This window comes from Salvia hispanica, chromosome 2 (genome assembly GCF_029641045.1).
Source record: "Salvia hispanica isolate PSC_SH4W2 chromosome 2, Shi_PSC_v1, whole genome shotgun sequence".
In the NCBI taxonomy this organism is placed as follows: domain Eukaryota; kingdom Viridiplantae; phylum Streptophyta; class Magnoliopsida; order Lamiales; family Lamiaceae; genus Salvia; species Salvia hispanica.
The window spans coordinates 6,549,594-6,569,140 of NC_142693.1; the positions used below are offsets into that span (position 1 = coordinate 6,549,594).

At 36.3% G+C, this 19,547-nt stretch overlaps 2 protein-coding genes and 1 pseudogene across 2 annotated transcripts; all 3 read left to right on the plus strand.

Annotated features, from left to right (window-relative positions):
* The first annotated feature begins 732 nt into the window (after positions 1 to 732).
* LOC125224000 (RING-H2 finger protein ATL52 pseudogene) lies at positions 733 to 2,153 on the plus strand (annotated as a pseudogene).
* Positions 2,154 to 2,275: 122 nt separating this feature from the next.
* Positions 2,276 to 5,418, plus strand: LOC125223990 (non-specific phospholipase C3-like). Its single transcript, XM_048127319.2, has 4 exons — positions 2,276 to 3,582; positions 4,062 to 4,471; positions 4,649 to 4,819; positions 4,984 to 5,418. Exons 1-4 carry the CDS (start codon positions 2,957 to 2,959, stop codon positions 5,313 to 5,315), a joined length of 1,539 nt encoding a protein of 512 aa, XP_047983276.1. The 5' UTR covers positions 2,276 to 2,956; the 3' UTR covers positions 5,316 to 5,418.
* A 2,689-nt stretch (positions 5,419 to 8,107) lies between these two features.
* On the plus strand, positions 8,108 to 11,153 carry LOC125202640 (non-specific phospholipase C4-like). Its single transcript, XM_048101090.2, has 3 exons — positions 8,108 to 9,283; positions 9,592 to 9,762; positions 10,560 to 11,153. Exons 1-3 carry the CDS (start codon positions 8,278 to 8,280, stop codon positions 10,910 to 10,912), a joined length of 1,530 nt encoding a protein of 509 aa, XP_047957047.1. The 5' UTR covers positions 8,108 to 8,277; the 3' UTR covers positions 10,913 to 11,153.
* Positions 11,154 to 19,547: the final 8,394 nt, after the last annotated feature.

Genomic DNA, 19,547 nt, shown 5'->3' on the forward strand with positions numbered 1-19,547 from the left:
GTTGATCACCATTTGACTAGCTTAATGAGAGACATAATTAGGCGTTTACTTGTGAAGTCCACTGCTATTATAGAGTTGGAATTATATGACAGCTAATGTCCAAAATATTCAACCAGTTAATGATGAGATTTACTGTTATTGTACCTAAATTTATCATTAGCTGTTAACTTTTATGATAACATTCATAGTATCATCTTCCCTATGCAGACATAAGAAGGAACCCACTTTTAATAAAGCAAATATACACTGTTTCCCTATTCTTTGGATGGCTCAACACATTTTCCCTCTAATATTTTACCATCAACCTATGCCTCCCATTTATTTTAATCAAAGAGTGCTCCCTAATATTCCACCTGCTTCTGAATTTGTGAAATTAACAAATATAAAGACAGCCCACATGCCACTGATTCAAGCTTGATTCGTCACACTCACTCTATGGTGGGGGCTCCCTCTCTCCCCCTCTGTTTTTCTCTGACTATAATGTTAACAAAAGAGATTAATAATGGTCAAAATACAATTACTGAGAACTAGGGACAAAAGACTAAAGTTTGATTAGGTATTGTTGCTTCAAGATATGTTGCTTTCATTCACTGCTACTAACTTAATCACAAGGGCTAAGTTGAAATGTTGTAGACCACACATAAAGAAAGGGCTTAAAAAGAAAAGCCAAAACATAAAGCAAAGTAGATGTGGACCATTCTCTACCTTAAATATCAGTAAATGCAGTTTGAATTGTAATTGTGCCACCTACTGGCACAAAAATTAGTGTTGATGGATGATGTACTTTAGTTTTAGCCTTCTCAAATTATTGTCATCAAAAAAGTATAGATTCTTGATATGATGCATAGAATAAATTTGATGAAAACAAAAGAGAAAAGAGGGTAGATATCAACTTCCACTTTCACATTCCCTTCCCCTTTTTTCCCTTTAGTTTCCTTCCCTTCAAAGCTCTCTCTCAGCTATGCATAGATTGCTGCAATTCTAATCAAACTGTTGGTGTGAGTGTGGAAAATGGGGAGTGTTGGAAATCCAAATCCATGGGCTCCTTATGAGAACTACAGAGATTGCTCACAGGGGATTTGCAGCATCTACTGCCCTCAATTCTGCTACTTGATCTTCCCTCCTCCGCCGCCGTCCGACGACGATTCCGGCGCCCCCTTCTCCCCTCTCATAATCGCCATCATCGGCGTGCTTGCCAGCGCCTTCCTCCTCGTCAGCTACTACACTCTCGTCACGAGGTACTGCCGGCGGAGGAGGGGCGGCGGCGGCGGAGGATCGGAGGGCCGCGGCGGAGGAGGAGACGATTCGTCGCCGGAGCAGTGGCAGGTGGCGCAGGACGGGCTGGACGAGTCGCTGATCAAGACCATCACCGTCTGCAAGTACAAAAAGGGGGAAGGGTTGATCGAGGGCACCGATTGCGCCGTCTGCCTCAGCGAATTCGAGGACGACGAATCGCTGCGGCTCCTCCCCAAATGCAGCCACGCATTTCACCTCCCCTGCATCGACACGTGGCTCAAATCGCAGTCCAATTGCCCCCTCTGCCGCGCCAGCGTCGTCGTCGTGGTGCATCACCCTTCCCCTCCTCCGATTCCAGCCAATCTCCATCAATCGTCGCCTCCGCCGCCGGCGACGGCGAATTCCTACCAATTTGAGAGGCGAGACGACGAATTGGTGCTGGTGGTGGATGATCAGAGCTCACACTCTCAAGAGATGGTCGTGATTGAAGCCGACGCCGGCGAGGATGAAAACCCCCAAATTGGGGAGGATCAGTATAGACGATCGGTATCCCTAGACACATTTCCGCAGCAGCTATTGATCTCTGATATTCTGAAATTTGAAGATATCGACGAGCAAGGACAGAATTGGAGAGGCGTTGGATCGTCGAAGGGCTTTCTGCGAAGCCCGGCCTCGATGAAGAGGTCGATTTCAACCGGTGGATTCGTGTTCCGAATCAATGAGGCCGCTGCCAAATTTTAGTGTAAGATAAGATACTTTTTTTTTTGTGGAGAATCAACATAGATTCAGCTGAGCCATTTTACTTCCACGTTTATTGTATGATGATGATTGATAAGTACACAAAGGAACCAACATAATGTCAGAATTTGAGAAACTGTTCTTTCTCTTTATATACAAATCAATATTTGGTGTCTTCACAGAGCATTGTTCAGTTGTTCTTGCCTTTTTTTCACTCTTGTTAGCTTTTAAATTGCGAATTCGAGCTTAGTAAACGAGAGGGGAGCACGCACGTAAATTCCTTCGAGATCAACTAGAAATGGATCTAAAGCTCAGTTTATGTTGCAAGAAGTGTTGAGGAGATGCAGTGTGTGTGTTTGTCTGGTGAGAGTTGGAAAGGGTGGCTTGGCCTATTGTGTTGGCAATGTGCAAACAAGCACATGGATACAAGGCTTGTACCTAACTCAAAGTGCCCACATGTCTCACCAATATTTCCTCAATCATTTAGCTATCCTCTTTCCATATCTGATAGTCAATGTGTGACTAGGCTTTTTAGGGTAGCCCAGAATATCACCATATGCCAATAATTGAATAGGTTGAGGCCATGTTATTACCCAGAAAACAAGGCCACCCAATATAAAGTTTATAAGTTAATGTTAGACTCTTATTGAATACAAATGTTAGACTATTATTGAATAATGGTCATAAGTGGATTTGGTCAAATAAAATACATAAAAATCAGAAGTAGTTATACTATTATTGAATAATCTTTGCTGCACAATGCTTCACAGAATGCATCTTGTGTTTTTCAGACTTTGAAGAAGATTCTTACATATTTTATTGGCACCAACTCATTAATAAAATCAAGAATCACATGCTTTTTGATAAATCCAAAAGGAAGATGAATAGCTCAGATTAAGCTGTCTCCAACTCCTCTTCTTGTTCCTGCAATCTCATATTTATATCCACAAACACACCAAGAAAAAGAAAAACATTCAAAAACATGCCTGAGACTCCCACAGATTACCCCATCAAGACAGTTGTGATCCTAGTCCAAGAAAACCGATCATTCGATCATATGCTAGGATGGATGAAATCCATCAACCCTGAAATCGATGGTGTCACAGGCCAAGAATCCAACCCTCTATCCACCTCCGATCTCAGCTCGAGTCGCGTCTCCTATGGTCACCAATCCGGAAACGTTGAGCCTGATCCCGGCCACTCTTTTGAAGCATGCTACGAGCAAATCTATGGCGTTCCATGGAGTCAGGAGTCAGCCTCTAACCACAACCTGCATCCTACAATGGAAGGCTTTGCTCAGCAAGCGGAGACCATAGAGAAAGGAATGGCCAACATAGTGATGAACGGCTTCAAGCCGGAGCAGCTGCCTGTTTACAAGGAGCTGGTATCAGAGTATGCAGTTTGTGATCGATGGTTCTCTTCCGCTCCCACTTTGACACAGCCAAACAGGCTCTTCATACACTCTGCAACGTCCCACGGTGCAACAGAAAACGACACGAAGATGCTGATTGAAGGCTATCCACAGAAGACCATCTTTGAGTCTGTGGAGGAGGGAGGTCACTCATTTGGGATATACTATCAGTATCCTCCTTCAACTCTCTTCTACAGGTAGTTCCATATACTCATGAAGCATCAATTCCTTGATTTCTTTCATTCTTAAAATTTCTTTATTTATGCTTTCAATCAGTTTTTTAGCCATTAGCAAGTGATTACACATAGTAGTAAAGCTTAAAATTTCATTCTTTTTTGCCTATATGAATTCAAAAATTCAAGAATTGTCACTAGCATACCACTACCAATACATTGCCACCAATGATATCAACATCAACATATGTTTAATCCTATTTGATTAGGTAAAGGATTAGTTAGATATGAGTAGGGCAGGACCCCACCATCACCTTCCCTTCTCTATCAAAAAACAAGATAAACTCTTTTTCAATGGTCAAAGCCACCAATCAAGACTATTTGATAGTAGCCTTTACTTTACTCCAATTTTAGAGCATATCTAGTTTTTAAACCTTACAAAGCAGTAACTTATAAATTCACTTTGCAAAATGTAGAATATTTTTAACAGAGTTAAATGACAGGAACCTGAGAAAATTGAAGTACATAGACAACTTCCATCAATTTGATCTGAGCTTCAAAAGGCACTGCAAGGAGGGGAAGCTACCAAACTACGTAGTGATCGAACAGAGGTATTTCGAGACAATACTGGCCCCGGGAAACGACGATCACCCACCCCACGACGTCTCAGAAGGCCAGAAATTCATCAAGGAAGTGTACGAGGCACTTCGATCAAGCCCACAGTGGAATGAAATCCTATTCATCATCATATATGACGAGCACGGCGGATTCTACGATCACGTGCCCACCCCCGCCACCGGGGTCCCTAGTCCAGACGACATCGTTGGCCCCGAGCCTTACAACTTCAAATTCGACCGCCTCGGCGTCAGAGTCCCCGCAATCTTGATTTCCCCTTGGATTGAGCCTGGAACAGGTTCTTGCAACTTTTCACAATCTTTCATTATAGTTATAACCAAACCTTTGCATGTTAGGATCCTCGACTGCACATTAGTTTGATATTATCCACATATTATCCACCTTGAGTCAAGCCTGCACGGATTTGTTTTTCTGGTCACTCATATATTGCTTCCAACTTCCTTCATTAATGTAGTGCTGCATGGACCTTCCGGGCCATATCCGACGTCGGAATACGAGCATTCATCGATTCCGGCCACGGTGAAGAAGATTTTCAATCTGAAAAGCTTCTTAACAAAGCGAGACGCTTGGGCGGGGACTTTCGAGTGTGTGATAAACAGGACTAGTCCACGAACAAACTGCCCCGGTAATTACATTACCAAGTTTCTTACAGATTTGTTTTTGAGTCACTCCAAAAAGGATTTAAACAACACTTATATACTGCTTTCAACTTTCATCATTTTCTAATGTGGGATGAGTTTGCAACCCGACAAATACACATATGACATGAATTGATTGATGGTGGCGCAGTTGAGCTGTCGGAGCCGGGGAAGATGAGGGAGAGGGAGGCGAACGAGGAGGTGGGGCTGACGGAGTTTCAGAAGGAGCTGGTGCAGATGTGTGCGGCGTTGAGAGGCGATCATGGAGAGGTGAAGGATATGAAGGTGGTTGAGGCGGTTGATTACGTGGGAGGCGCGTATCGGAAGTTCTTGGATGACTGCCACAGCGCGGTGAAGAATGGAGAGGATGAGTCGCATATTGTATGCCTCGCGCATCAGCCGCAGCAAAAGCGTGTTTCAAAGTCCTTTGCCGGGAAACTCTTCGCCTGCTGCGCTTGTGGCCGCGATCAGGCTGTTCAATGATTTTATTTTATTTTATTTTTTATGTGTGTATATTTTAAATTACAATAAATATGCGTGCAACTTGTTTATCTTATAAATAAATATTTACTGTTTGTAAATTTCATTTTGACTAAGGTGTATTTAATTTTAATTACTAGTACATGGAGGGGGTGTTTGATTTGCAAGATTGTATCTTGCATTAAATTTATTGTGTGTTTGGTTCAAGGGATTCAATCCACAACTCAATAATCATGGAATTAGTCATAGCTAATCTTCTACGACTAAAATAATCTCACAGTTCAATCCTAGATTATATCTTGGTACTACTTTTAGAGATAAAAGTGTTTCTAATTTTAGTAATGAATCATCTTAGTTGAAACAAACTAAAAAATAAAGTGAATCATATTTTCTCATTCTGATCTTTATTTTGATTTTTTTTATTTACGAAACATTTCTATTTCTAAGATTTCAGGATTATTGATTTGCAAGATCATTGACAGAAATCATACCCAAATACCAAATCCGACTTCTATATACTCCTCGGAAATTCTTATTCCAACATAAGAAATTCTTCCAATAATTCCGAGCCTAATCTTTTTAAAAAAGACGAGGGAGTAATATTTTCCTATTTCTAGTGCTTGTGGGCCCCAGATGGGTTTAATTGAGCCCAAGTTCGATAACACATTGGGCTTTTGGTCAGTGCGTTAAAGAAACTTTTTCTTCTCTTACTTTTTGGCTCAGCTATTACGAAAAAAAAATAGGCTGTAAATAAAATTATCGTTCCGCGTGGTAATCCACTAACACCCTTTTTTTGTTGGGCTTAATTAGGTGGTGTATTTCTATGTGAACATATTTATGTGTGTGTAGATTTTATTCGTAACATGATTAGCTTATTATAGATTTTTATTGTTCTACATCAAATTCATCGTGTTTACTTCATTGAACGTCAATATAAAGTCAAGTTAAATCGGGAATCAGGTATATGTTGAATATATCGATAGAGAAAAAAAGAGGGATTTGGCAACCACGCCCAAAATAACATCTTCTAGTCTCCAATAGATCTTGTTTTCTGAATATCTACACTAATTTCTCCAATCAATATCTTCTTGTTGACTTTCATTGCAGTATATTGTTACGATCTTATTTAAGACCAGGTAATATATACTATATCCAGCCCCTTAAGAAAAGAATATTCGTAGCATAACAATACATACTGTTGACCTTAATTAAACAGTTTTTTTACATCTGACTAGTAGTATTAATTTTAACAACAATTTTAAAGTATGCTTCGAGATTGGAGGAAACAACACTTTTGTAATTGTGGTGTACAAGGAATAATTTGATTGGGCCCTCCTATGATTGTGGTGCAACACGTATGAAAACCAACTATATATTGAAGATTTAAGGTTAGGTGCAAGTGTGCAACGTGTTGAGACTTGAGCGGCACTTTGAGGATTATATTTTATATTCGATGAAATCTAAGTTGTTTATAGCATAAATTTGGGTGTGTTTATCATGCCACTACTTTGATTTAACTTTACACCGTTACATGTAATTAAGATCAATAATATCAGCATGTGATTAGTATGCACATTCATGGAATAATGGAATATTGTCATGTAATGACGAATGAATCAATTGTGGAAGAGAATTTGAATTTGATTTGTATTTTGTCCAAATCTTGAAATCGAGTGCTAGCTCGTGTCAAATTATGCAAATAATTTAGATGAAATTGATTGCCGATTATATTCATTACTAGGCAAACCACATCTAAAATTACTATTTCAAGTAATTTTGTCTCATAGATGCCGTTGTTATTAGGAAAAGTAAATCTTTTAAGCCAATCAAATTTCACGTAACTTTATGAATTTGAATTAGTCGAACACGTTATAGATTGAATTTATTAGAATTGCACCCATTAATAGGAATTTAAGAGCATCATGTAAAGATTCCCAAATTTGACACGTACCGTATTACTACATTTTTTTCAACCGAAGGAAAATAATAAAATACAGTTCGTGGTTGTTGGATATATATTTCACATGCTTAGCTAATCCTGTATAACAAACGTGATGAAGATGGGGTAGGTTGCGTCTCGATTTTGCTATTATCTCTAACTCAGACAATTTTAAATTCCGAATATATTACATCACTCAGGAAACTCGATATATATTTGTGAACACCGAATCTCTAACAATAGATAGTAAATATAAAATGGAATGGAATTTGCAACAAAATCAAAACACGAAATTAGCCTCTGGAATAGTGTAGATCTGTTTCATTATTGAATTTATTTATTTTATTATAGTAAATTTAAAATAAAATTTTCTTATGTACTATGTTAGTAAGTAAGTACTTCTAAGAAGCTTAAAAATTCAATTAAGAATTACCAATTGCTACAAAAGTAAGGTCACATCTAAAAGTGAGAAAATGACCAAAGTGAAAATTAGCAATCCACTTGTTAATTGTCGACTTCCTAATCATCTAATGAAGGTGTACTAACAAAATAGAACCAACCCCACATTTGGAGATAAGGGTGCATGAGTTGGTTGGATTGACTTATAATTATATAACATGTGCAAAACCCTAAAAATGAAACCAACGACATCGAGTTAATATAGTTAAAAGTAATTTGATTTAGGACTAAAAAGCTTCTTTTTATTGTTCATAAATAGAGAATTGTCTCCCCAATAATTTCATGTGGGTTCCCATAGGCCACAATAAGTCTCACCTTATCATTGAAAAAAAACAAATCCCACTACAGTTTTCTTCACCGCGTTATCCTCATTTCAAATTGTACAACATCATCATAACAACAAGACAAGCAACCTTAACATCTCATTTTTTGCAATCTTACATCCATACAATATACTTTGAATAAATTTCTTCCTTCTTAGTATAAGTTATAACCCGTATAGACTAGTCACTCCCAACAACCAAAACACAATCCAAAAAAAAAGAGATATTTTAGAGAGAGACTAAAATGGCATCTCCGATCAAAACAATAGTAGTTCTAGTCCAAGAAAACCGGTCATTCGACCACATGCTAGGATGGATGAAAACCCTAAACCCGGAAATCAACGGCGTCACGGGCACCGAATCCAACCCGCTACCCGGCTCCAACGGCCTCCTCTTCCAAGACGGGTCGGCCTACGTCAACCCGGACCCGGGCCACTCCATCCAAGACGTCTACGAGCAAGTCTTCGGCGTGGAGTGGACCCCGGAGACCGCGGCCTCAAACCCCGAACCCACCATGACCGGCTTCGCCCAAAACGCGGAGCGAAAAGAGGCCGGCATGTCCTCCACCGTCATGAGCGGCTTCTCCCCGGACTCCGTCGCCGTCTACAAGGAGCTCATCTCCGAGTTCGCCGTCTGCGACCGCTGGTTCGCGGCGGTCCCGGCCTCGACGCAGCCCAACCGCCTCTTCGTCCACTCCGCCACCTCCAGCGGCGCCTCCAGCAACGTCACCAGCCAGCTCATCGCCGGCTACCCGCAGAAAACCATCTTCGAGTCATTGCACGAAGAGGACTACACCTTCGGAATCTACTACCAATACCCGCCGTCCACATTGTTTTACCGGAATCTGAGACAGCTCAAGTTCATTTTCAACTTCCACCAGTTCGATCTGTCGTTCAAGCGCCACTGCGAGGAGGGGACGCTGCCGAACTATGTGGTGGTGGAGCAGCGCTTCTTCGACTTGGCGGTACTTCCCGGGAACGACGATCACCCGTCCCACGACGTCTACGAGGGCCAGAAGTTCGTGAAGGAGGTTTACGAGGCGCTGAGGGCGAGTCCGCAGTGGAATGAGATGCTGTTTGTGATTATTTACGATGAGCACGGTGGATTTTACGACCACGTTCCGACTCCGGTCACGGGCGTTCCTAGCCCCGACGGGCTTGTGGGCCCCGAGCCGTACAATTTCCAGTTCGACCGCCTTGGGGTTAGGGTTCCGGCCATTTTTATATCCCCGTGGATCGAGAAAGGCACCGGTGAGTTATTCAATTTATCGTAGCGACCATGTGAGTATCAATTTAAAAATAACTCACTTAGCTTGGGACTCACTTAGCTTGGGACGTGTGAAAAAGATATATGAATCACTTAATAAGGAACATAGAGTATCAAATTAAAAGTAATTTGTTCTTAGGTTTCATATGATTGCAAAATTGAAAATTGTAAGTGCTAGTATTAAAAAGCATTATTATTATAATTGAAAGATAATGTTGATTATTTCATTTTGTATAGTTTAATGAAAGTGAATAAGTGATGGTGAATAATATGGTTGTGATGATTTGGGCAGTTGTACATGGGCCTTCAGGGCCAACTCCAACGTCAGAATTCGAGCACTCGTCTATACCGGCAACCGTTAAAAAGATATTCAATCTAAAGGAGTTTTTGACGAAACGAGACGAATGGGCTGGCACTTTTGACGTTGCTTTGAACAGGACCAGCCCTAGAACCGATTGTCCTGGTACACTTCTTTCATCTATAAATATTCTTATTTATTGAACTTCACATAATATCAATAAATAGAGTATGGGCACGTTGACCTGGTCCGTTACAAGTCACTACATTTTTTATTTTTATTTTGTAAGTGGTAATTAATAAACAATAATACTGATAATAGAACTACATTTTTATGTTTGCAGACTGACATTTCATTAGTAGTATTTTCTAACAACCCTGTTTTTCAAACTACTAGTGTTTAATTTCACATGCTAGCTAATTGATTCTAACTACGAAATCAACCCTGTTTTTAAAGCTAGTGTTTCATTTCATGTTCTAATTGTTGGATTGTTAATTACAACTCTTGCTATTATCCTTAAAATTATAAATTTGATTTATGATCGATCGCATAAAGAATGAAAACGGAATATTAAATCACACAGTTTTATCAATTGTCGTATCTGTGTACAAAACGACGTCTTTTGGAGATGTTAAAAATAATATTGTTTCATTAAAATTAGTATTTTGAGTATCACTATATAAGATAATTGCTAAAAAAGGAAACTTGTAATGTAATACTCCTATTTCAATTTTGAAACGTTACATATGCATGACCGACTAAAATTTGATCAAATTGTGTGATTTCACCAAAATTTGATCAAATTGTCTGATTTCACCAATTTAAAATATAAGCGTGCCAATCATCCAACACTTGAAATAGGAGACGTACATACTAGTATTTGACAATAGGCATGACTTATGAATATGGCAATGTGCAATTTGGAGCATACTAATTGAACCTCACCATATCGACAACGACAGTGACCCTAGGTGAACCATCGAAACTGCGGGAGGCAGAGGCGAACGAGGCTGCGATACTATGCGATTTCCAAGAAGATCTGGTGCAGTTGGCCGCGGTTCTGTGCGGTGACAAGCGCAGCGAGGCGGACTTCCCACCCGAGCAAATCGCGGAAATGACGGTGGCACAAGGAGCCGAGTATGTGAAGACTGCGTTCGACAAATTCCTGAATGAATGCAACAAGGCCAGGGAAGAAGGCGCCGATGGATCCACCATTTGCATACCACCTAAAACCGGCGACGCCGCTGCCAAACCGGCTGATTCCAACTCCTTCGCCTCCAAATTGATCGATTGCCTTGGTTGTGGTCGTGATTGATTCCTTCATTTCAATGTTTTTGTGTATTTTAATGGTTCTCGCTTTTTCTTTTCTTTTTTTTTAACTGGATGCGTTAATTCCTTGTTTTGTTTCGTTTGTGGCTGCTGTTCAAGTGTTTTGATGCTAGTAGCGTACACATGATTATATGTGTTGTGTCGAATTTGATTCGTAATTTTCTACTCCATTTTGTACTTTCTATTTCATAAGACAAAAGGTCGCACCATTTTGTGATTTCTATTTATTTATCTCGTTCTAGTGTCAATATAAATTAATATGATAAGAAGAATTTAAGGTTTGTCTGCACGGATACTCAGATGGTGTTGATGAAGGAAATGTAGTTTGAAGGAAAGAAAAATAAAATGAAGAGGATGTTGCATAATTGCATTGCATTAATGTGAGAAAGAAATATGGGCCACCTCAACTTAGGGCTGGCTTCAACAATTAATTTTTTGGCTACGAACTATTGGGCTTATCAGTTAAATGACAATTACAGCGGCCGTCGATGGCCCACTAAAATGAGACGTGGGCTTTCAGTCAAGCCTTCAATACTTGAAGCAAAAAAGCAAAATTGTCTAATATATGAAGCAGGAAATATGATATTTTAAATATGAGAAACTGTATAAAATTAGCTTCTTAAACAAAGCAAAATTGTCAATAAAAAACTTAGAAGCTCTTTAGCATGAGTTAAAACCGTCTATAAATAACAACAGAGATTATTGACATGCATCAAAATTAGCACTGAAAACTTAAAAACTATTTAAAATGAGTTTAAACTTTCAATAAAGAGTGAAACATCTCCTTGAAATTGGTCAGGTCTAAGCTTCAATGAAGGAAGTGAAGCATCTCCTTAATACAAGCCTAAACTATTATCTGAAATTGACTCTTAGGCCCATTCACTAAACTCAAAACATACCAACCACTCAATGGGCTCGAAAATAAATGGAACAATTCCATGAACTGGTGCCCAAAAACAATAGAGAGGATGGGATGTATACAATTTCAGAATGAAATTAATGTCGAACAAATTTAACCTGTGCCAGGTCGGTTAAGTGTAAAGTTGTTTTCAGTCAAAAAAGTCTATGCATTAAATTATTTGACAATTTAGTACTTGGTTGCACTTTCATGGATTCAATGTTTTCGGTTCATTCTTGACTTTTTGGTTCTTGTTTTTCACTTTCTTTAACTCTCTAAGTTGTGCGCTGTCGGATGTAATAATGTAAGGAGTAATAACGAAAGATTACTATGAATGTTCTTTACATATATATACACTATCATTTGCCTCTTTTTCTTTTTTCTAGTTTCGCTCAGTTTCATCTCTGCTTTGGCATTTCATGATGAACATTATCCATGTGCATAACATATTTATATTTATAACTTACTCGAGTATACTATTTATTAGGTATAAGTATTAATGTATTATTGGAAAAAGAGTCACTTTAATAGGTATAATGTTTTCTATTTAGAGTTGCAAATATACACTTGATGATCAATTCTCAACTAATCCAATCAACAAACAACTTACCACATACAATCAACAAACAACTTACCACATATATTTAATAGGTAATAATGTTTTTTAGAGTTGCATGTATATAATTGATGATTTGAATTCTCAACTAATCCAATCAACAAACAACTTACTACACATTAGAGGTTGGTGTTGTGATTTCTCTTTCTCATCAGGGGAGGTGAATGACACCACGGGGGAGGCAGAGGCTCTTGATAACACAACCTCTGATATGCTGATATGTTGTTAGTTGGTTTAATGTCATATTTTCTTCATGCTCGTTTCGTGTTGTTCGTTTCGTATTGTTGTTGGCTCTTATTGTTAGTTGATGGTAATCTTGTTTGTCATAGTAGCGTCTATGGAGGTGTTTTGTTTTTTCGCTTCACTGTGATTCTATTATATTTTGCTCTTCTCTATGTCTTTGTTCGGGCAGAATATGTATGACTAGGGGTGTCGAAACGGATAGCGGGTATCCGCTACCCGACGAAAACAGGTAACGGGTCGGGATCGGGTAATCATATTTTTGGGACAACAATTTCGGCCAAAATCGGGTGCGAGTACCCGTTTTGACACCCCTATGACATTTGTACTGAACTACTATTAATTAGTCATTTAACGATTGGAACATTTTATTACTTATATATAAAAAATGCAAAGTTTAACAAAATTGCAAATTTATAAAAAAATAATTAGTACAAATTAAATAATCTATTTCTATATTCCCTCCGTCCCAGTTTAAGAGTCACTTTTTGCCATAAAAGTCCGTCCCAGTTTAAGAATCACATTTAGAATTATTATTTAGAATTTTTCATATTTGGTCATACAATTTTATCCCATTGTTCATCAAAATTACATCAAAACGTCATTATTTACATTAAAATAAATCAAAACAAAAATAAAAAATCAAAAAGTCAAAAAGGGACCCACCTTTAACTAACTCACTTCATTTATTACGCACTCCGCCATCTCACTTCATTTACTACATACTTCCACTCTTTCTTAAAATCTGAGTCATAATAATAAGTGACTCTAAACGTGGGACGCAAGGAGTATACGTTAATTGCAACGAAATCTTCGTACAATATGCCAGTTTTTGTTTGGTAATTGGGTGAGATGGAGGGTAGGAATTATATGGCCCCATGGCCTCATCCTCATCTTCTATGTGGATACACATGATTACGTATGCATTCTTATCCCTCTAGGCTCCATCTAGTCTAGTGGCTCCATACTCATGCACCTATTTTAAATAACACATGTAAAACAAATAATTAATCATAAATATTCACACAATACAGCACATAGTCACAGACCAAATGAACTGCTCTTTTCATTATGGGCGCGGTTTGATTTCGTAGGGCCCACCACTCGAGCTGACCTCCTCCTTATTGGCTCTAACCAAACCGATTTTCCATTTTTTTAGTTTCCCTCTTCTGTCTTAAACCAAAGTTCTAAAATAATGCATCGAATTAAATATGGTGAGAATAATTGTTTCCTAACATGTACTACAATTTATACAATATATTACATTAATAAAACCAACAGACATTGCGTGACATATATTTCATAAAATTGGTAAAATGGGTCCCACTGCCTCCACTATAAATTTATTTTTGTTAGTTTGGAATGATTATTATGAGTAAACCTCTAATCCAATATGTAGCTGTGAGCCACTTTCTAATATTGCGTCCAACTTAAGTAAGCCGTGGGGGCCTTATGTTGGTCTGGCGCACTGATTTTTCTCTTTTGGTGTTCAATTAAATCAGTATTTTGGTGAGTTCAAATTTTAAATTAGTATTGGATGATCTAATTGTGTTTGAATTAGGAATTTTATAATCATGTGATTGGTCATTACTAATGAAGTGTTGTTTTTATTAACAACTTGGGTTTGGTTTTATGTGATGAATTAGTCTAAGAAAAGGTTCATAGAGCCGTTGGAGAATTCTCGATGGAACTTATGGATTTTATTGAATTTATGGACTTTAAACTAATGATTAACCATCATTGTCTTATTTGATTAAGTTTTGAGTGGCTTTGGAAGCGTGTATAGGAGGTAAGGAACACACCTATGCTTCGTGTTGTCATTTTGAAATATTATCTTAAATGTCTCATTTCAAATTATTAATTTTTATGTGCGAAAGTGATAGAGCCGTTGGAGAATTCTCGATGGAACTTATGGATTTTATTGAATTTATGGACTTGAAACTAATGATTAACCATCATTGTCTTATTTGATTAAGTTTTGAGTGGCTTTGGAAGCGTGTATAGGAGGTCAGGAACACACCTATGCTTCGTGTTGTCATTTTGAAATATTATCTTAAATGTCTCATTTCAAATTATTAATTTTTACGTAGTTCACTCTTTTTAATAAGCTTCACATTCTATTAATATATAAAAATAAAAAGAATTTGTGTGTGACATTTAATTGGAGAAAAAAAATGTCATGTAATATCATCATGTCTGTCCATAGGATAATAGATTCCTCTGAGATAAAAAAAATAAATATTATTTTTATGATAAAATGTGGATAGACATTGTTTTCGATCCGATAATTTCCACGACATATTTTTCATATTTCGGCTAAAATCCAACTCAACCTTTAGTTAAGAAATTTAGGATAGAAAGTTATGATGACTGAAGAGTGACGGGTATCAAACCACAAATAATGTGTAGGTCAAATTTTTTTCACGAATTTGATGGAAGACAAAGTGCTAGTAACCATCGAATTTTTCCATCTTATCTCAAAGTAATTTTCATCTCAATATATAATGGAATCTCATATTTTATTCTACTTTTAAAGTAGATTGTGTCTTTGCGTGTATCAGAGCGTTGAGAAAATTATTGAGACTTAAGCCCCTAAACTTAGTTATACTTACTAAATAGTCTATATGAAAGTAAATATGAGCACTAATGAAAACAAGATAATAGTAGTATAATAATTTCATTTAATAAGGTTTAGAGTATATACTTCTCCATCCCTAAATCACTACCGAAAAATAGCTAAGAATATTTTTAAAAACAATTAAGGATGTTAATTTGTGTTTGTAAATATAATACTAACACTTAAAAAGCGTCTTCGTTTTGATGTCTCAACTAAAATTAGGAAATGCAAAAGAAAGCATCTTAAAAAAAAAATAAAAGATTAAATTATTCGTCCTCAATTTAAGGATACTCTATTTTGTGTCCTTTTTTTTACCATATTTTTAACATAAATCATTGCATTTCTATTTATATCCTTAAAATATACACTCTGTTTTCAGTAGTAAATTAACAATGTTTTATTTTTGCCATTTTTGTAGGTCCATAAAAATTATTCTATTTTTATTTAGACATACAAACAATTACAACCCAGCGTTATCTACAATGTGAGACTTTTTCTCCACACAAATAAACATTATTATTTATTGAATTAAGCCTTTCAATCACAGCGACGGTTTGATCATTAGCTATAATCCCTGTTTTTTTTCAATAAATAGATCAACTGTATCTTATACTATTGGGTTCTTAAATTTTACAGACTATTACCAGAAATTCTAAATTTGGAAGCCAATCCCATGCGTTGCAAACCACTTATTAAAAATTCTCATATTAATACTAAATTAAAAAGATTAAGTCACACACCATGTGCATTACACATGCATTCAATGTTCTTTTTTCAATTCCTTAATCATTTACTATAATAAATATTTTGCTTAAGTATATTATATATACTTAATTATATATTCATTAATATAATAAAAACAAAATTAGATGGAATTTATGTACATGCCTTACATAATACCCTTATCTCCACGGCAAAAGCATTTTTGAGTAGATAATATTTTGTGTAATATCCGTCGTTATAAAGAAGACTATTCATGAAATGCTGTACTAATATTTATTGAAATTGTCATCTATAGGATGGTGATTTGGGCTAGGCATATACTTCAAATAAGATTTATAATGCAAAAAGTAGTTGCATCTTCAATTTTGCATCCACTCAAATAACTCTTTTTAAGTAATATAGCATCTACATGCCTTGAAGAATCAAAATTGCCTAATTTCCTCTTTCCCTCACCTTTCATTTACTCTCAACTTTTTCTAAATCTTTTCTATATTTTTCATGGATACACATCCTCAAGCAAAGAATTACACAGGTGGCATTTCTTGTCTTCCTTAGAAAGTAGGCCCCAATTGTTAAAATGTATTCCCAATTTAAATGGTTGAAAAACAAAAAAATAGCTGAAAACGGCGGAGAAAGCGACCGGCCAACTAGTAGATTCCTCAAAGGGTTGGCCCATATATTTCCAGACAAATACAACTACACAAACAATTTAAGATTGTGAAATATTCCTCCACTACAAAATAGTTTACTTATGTGTAACGTTTGGGATAATTATTATACTTATTATTAGCATGAATTTTTATTTACATTACTTGGCCGCGCCCCGTCTTTTTCGTCGACAAATACCATAATGATTAAATTGGGTAAAAAAAAGACAATAATTGATTGATTCGTTTTATCGTATTATCTTGATGAGTATTTAAAGAAGTATGACTATTTTGTTAAGTTGGTGCAACAAATCTCACGAACATCTCAGTTTTTATCAACTTACAACAAGACATTTTCACCTAGACAATTGTTTTGCTTATATTTATTTATTACAAACAATTATACAGGTCATCAATACATGTCTTCTGCTAAGTGTTGAGTTTGGGATTAGAGATTGTAATCTTGTAGTAATTTGTTTTAATACACAAAAAACAGTGTTTACGGATTACAAAGATAGTTGTTAATTGAAAGGCAATATATAGTGCTCGGTAAACATGAGCACAACGCATAGATATTTCTAAGCACCTCGTGCTTGAAATAGTCGGTTGTGTTGAATTTAGTCATTACACAGATAATTGCACGGGTCGTGCTTGTTCACATACAACCGTGTTTAGTGTGCTCGGAATAGAGGAATTTGTTGAATTTTGTCACGAGGGCTACATGGGCCGTGTTTGTAAAAAACAAGCATGATAGGAACTTAAGCCTCTTGATTACTTCAAATGTACACTATTATACACATATTCACCTAACATAAAGTTGAGATTAATACTAGTATAAACAAAGAGGGAGCTAGTAAGGAAGGTGGAGAACTATGGGCCCTCCAACAATATAGGGGAAAAAATTAATGGGTATTTTGGTAAATTCATAGCTTATTACTCCCTCCATCCCATAAAAATAGGGACTATGGAGACGGCACGAGGTTTAATGTGAAATTGGTTTTCTAAATTTACTGATGATGTTGCTTCTATCGGTAACTACAATATGTATTTCTAGCTCTTTTCACTTCCTCTAATTCTTTCTCTCCCCATGTCTCCTACCTGATCCCGCCAACATCGTAGTTGCTTCTAGCGACACCAACAACGAGAAATACTCTACCACTATTAATAATGGCTAAGCACGACCAACAACATACTATAAAAGGTACTTCCTCCGTTCCAACTAAGTTGATATTACATAACTTTTGGGCATATAGATTAAGAAATTGTATTGAAAAGTGGGAAAGAGGAATAAAGTAGGAAAGATAAAGAGAGAGTAAAGTAGAAAGTGGAACAAAGTAAGAGGGATTGGATGTTTTGCTTTTTTGTTAAAAAGGAAAATGACTCAACTTAGTTTGGACATCCCAACAAGGAATACGACTCAATTTAGTTGGGACAGAGGAAGTAATTATAATGGAAAACTATAAGAAAAGAGTTTTTTTATGAAATGTTTGATAACTTTTCTATTAGAACTCCAATAAGAATTAGAGATGTGATTCGGTTTCTTCCCAATCAAAGAAAAGAGTCATTTCAACTCTATATATGCCAAATATGACATAAACCTCTATTTATTTAGCAAAAAGGCAATTTGCTTGCCAAGATAAGTTAGGAAAAAGCTTTTCTAAAACAAAGCTATCATTATAATGAGCTCATAATTTTCCAAATTATTTTGTCATACTCAGAAATTCTGCAAGTGATCATTTGTCTCGTCATGTAATTAACACATATTTTTAGATTTTTGAACTCGAATAGGTACAGAACATCAATATTATGGCAACTCATGCAGTTCTGCGTGACAACTGTCTTTGAGCAAGTAGATTATACTGGAGTATTTTTTTTCTTAATTAATTAAAATAATATTATGTGACAAGGCCATTGCAACTTTCTTAATTACTTAAAACTTTCGTGGCACATTCATTATACACAAATTACTTTATAGTAGCAGTTATCAAGCAGGTTGATCAATTTCTGGTCAAATGGATTTAATAGTATAAACTGATAATAGTGAGCCACGTGGACAGCTTGTTTCATACACATATGATGTTTTTGTTTAAAGAAAGTCAGAGCTTTGATAAAAATTCAAATTGAGTTTGAGAAACAATAAAACATTGTTTAATCAGTACAGATAACAGTCAGACTAGTAATCAATTTAAAAATTAATATACATAAATATTTGATTTCGATAGCCTAACCCATCGCTGCTTCAATAAAAGAGAGCTATTTAGTCCTTTGTTATGATTATTAGGTGGGAAAAAAGTTTTCATTTTCCAACTGCTATTAATTGTAGTTTTAATACATATGTGGTTTTGTGACAAGTAGTTGCTTTTCCATATTTTCTTGACTTTTGTGCTTTGGCGCATGAGTGGCTCTCTAGATAACTTTAATGCCTAATGTTGAAAATAAATCAATAATTTTAAAGAATAGGACCTTCAAATTGGGCAAAATATTTAATGAGATGTTTACGCATTAAACTTATATGAATATCCGTAAACAAATGAGTACTACTTTGATTTTAATTGTTTTATTTTATAAATCATGAAAATAATATTAATAGAATAAATTTAATAATTAAAAAGGAAGAATTTCATAAATATAGAAGCCAAAAAGACTAATTAGTGGAATTAACTTGATTAGATATGATAAGATATCTTTATACTGAAATATTGTCCAGTGCATAATGAAACAATTCTACACTGTAAAAGAAATATTAACATAAATCACGATGTTGCGCATAACATAAAAACAATATAATTGTAATGGACATATTCTTGTAAACATATATCACAAATTTACAACACATTAAATACATGATGTATGTCCTTGAGAAATAGACCAATTTTATTT

Bases quoted from the DNA above. Each gene is read 5' to 3' on its own strand.
- LOC125223990 (XM_048127319.2), top strand. From the start codon at position 2,957: ATGCCTGAGACTCCCACAGATTACCCCATCAAGACAGTTGTGATCCTA. The intron at 4,472-4,648 runs GTTCTTGCAACT...TCATTAATGTAG, and splicing joins TTGGATTGAGCCTGGAACAG to TGCTGCATGGACCTTCCGGG. The intron at 4,820-4,983 runs GTAATTACATTA...ATGGTGGCGCAG, and splicing joins TCCACGAACAAACTGCCCCG to TTGAGCTGTCGGAGCCGGGG.
- LOC125202640 (XM_048101090.2), top strand. From the start codon at position 8,278: ATGGCATCTCCGATCAAAACAATAGTAGTTCTAGTCCAAGAAAACCGG. The intron at 9,284-9,591 runs GTGAGTTATTCA...TGATTTGGGCAG, and splicing joins GTGGATCGAGAAAGGCACCG to TTGTACATGGGCCTTCAGGG. The intron at 9,763-10,559 runs GTACACTTCTTT...CGACAACGACAG, and splicing joins CCCTAGAACCGATTGTCCTG to TGACCCTAGGTGAACCATCG.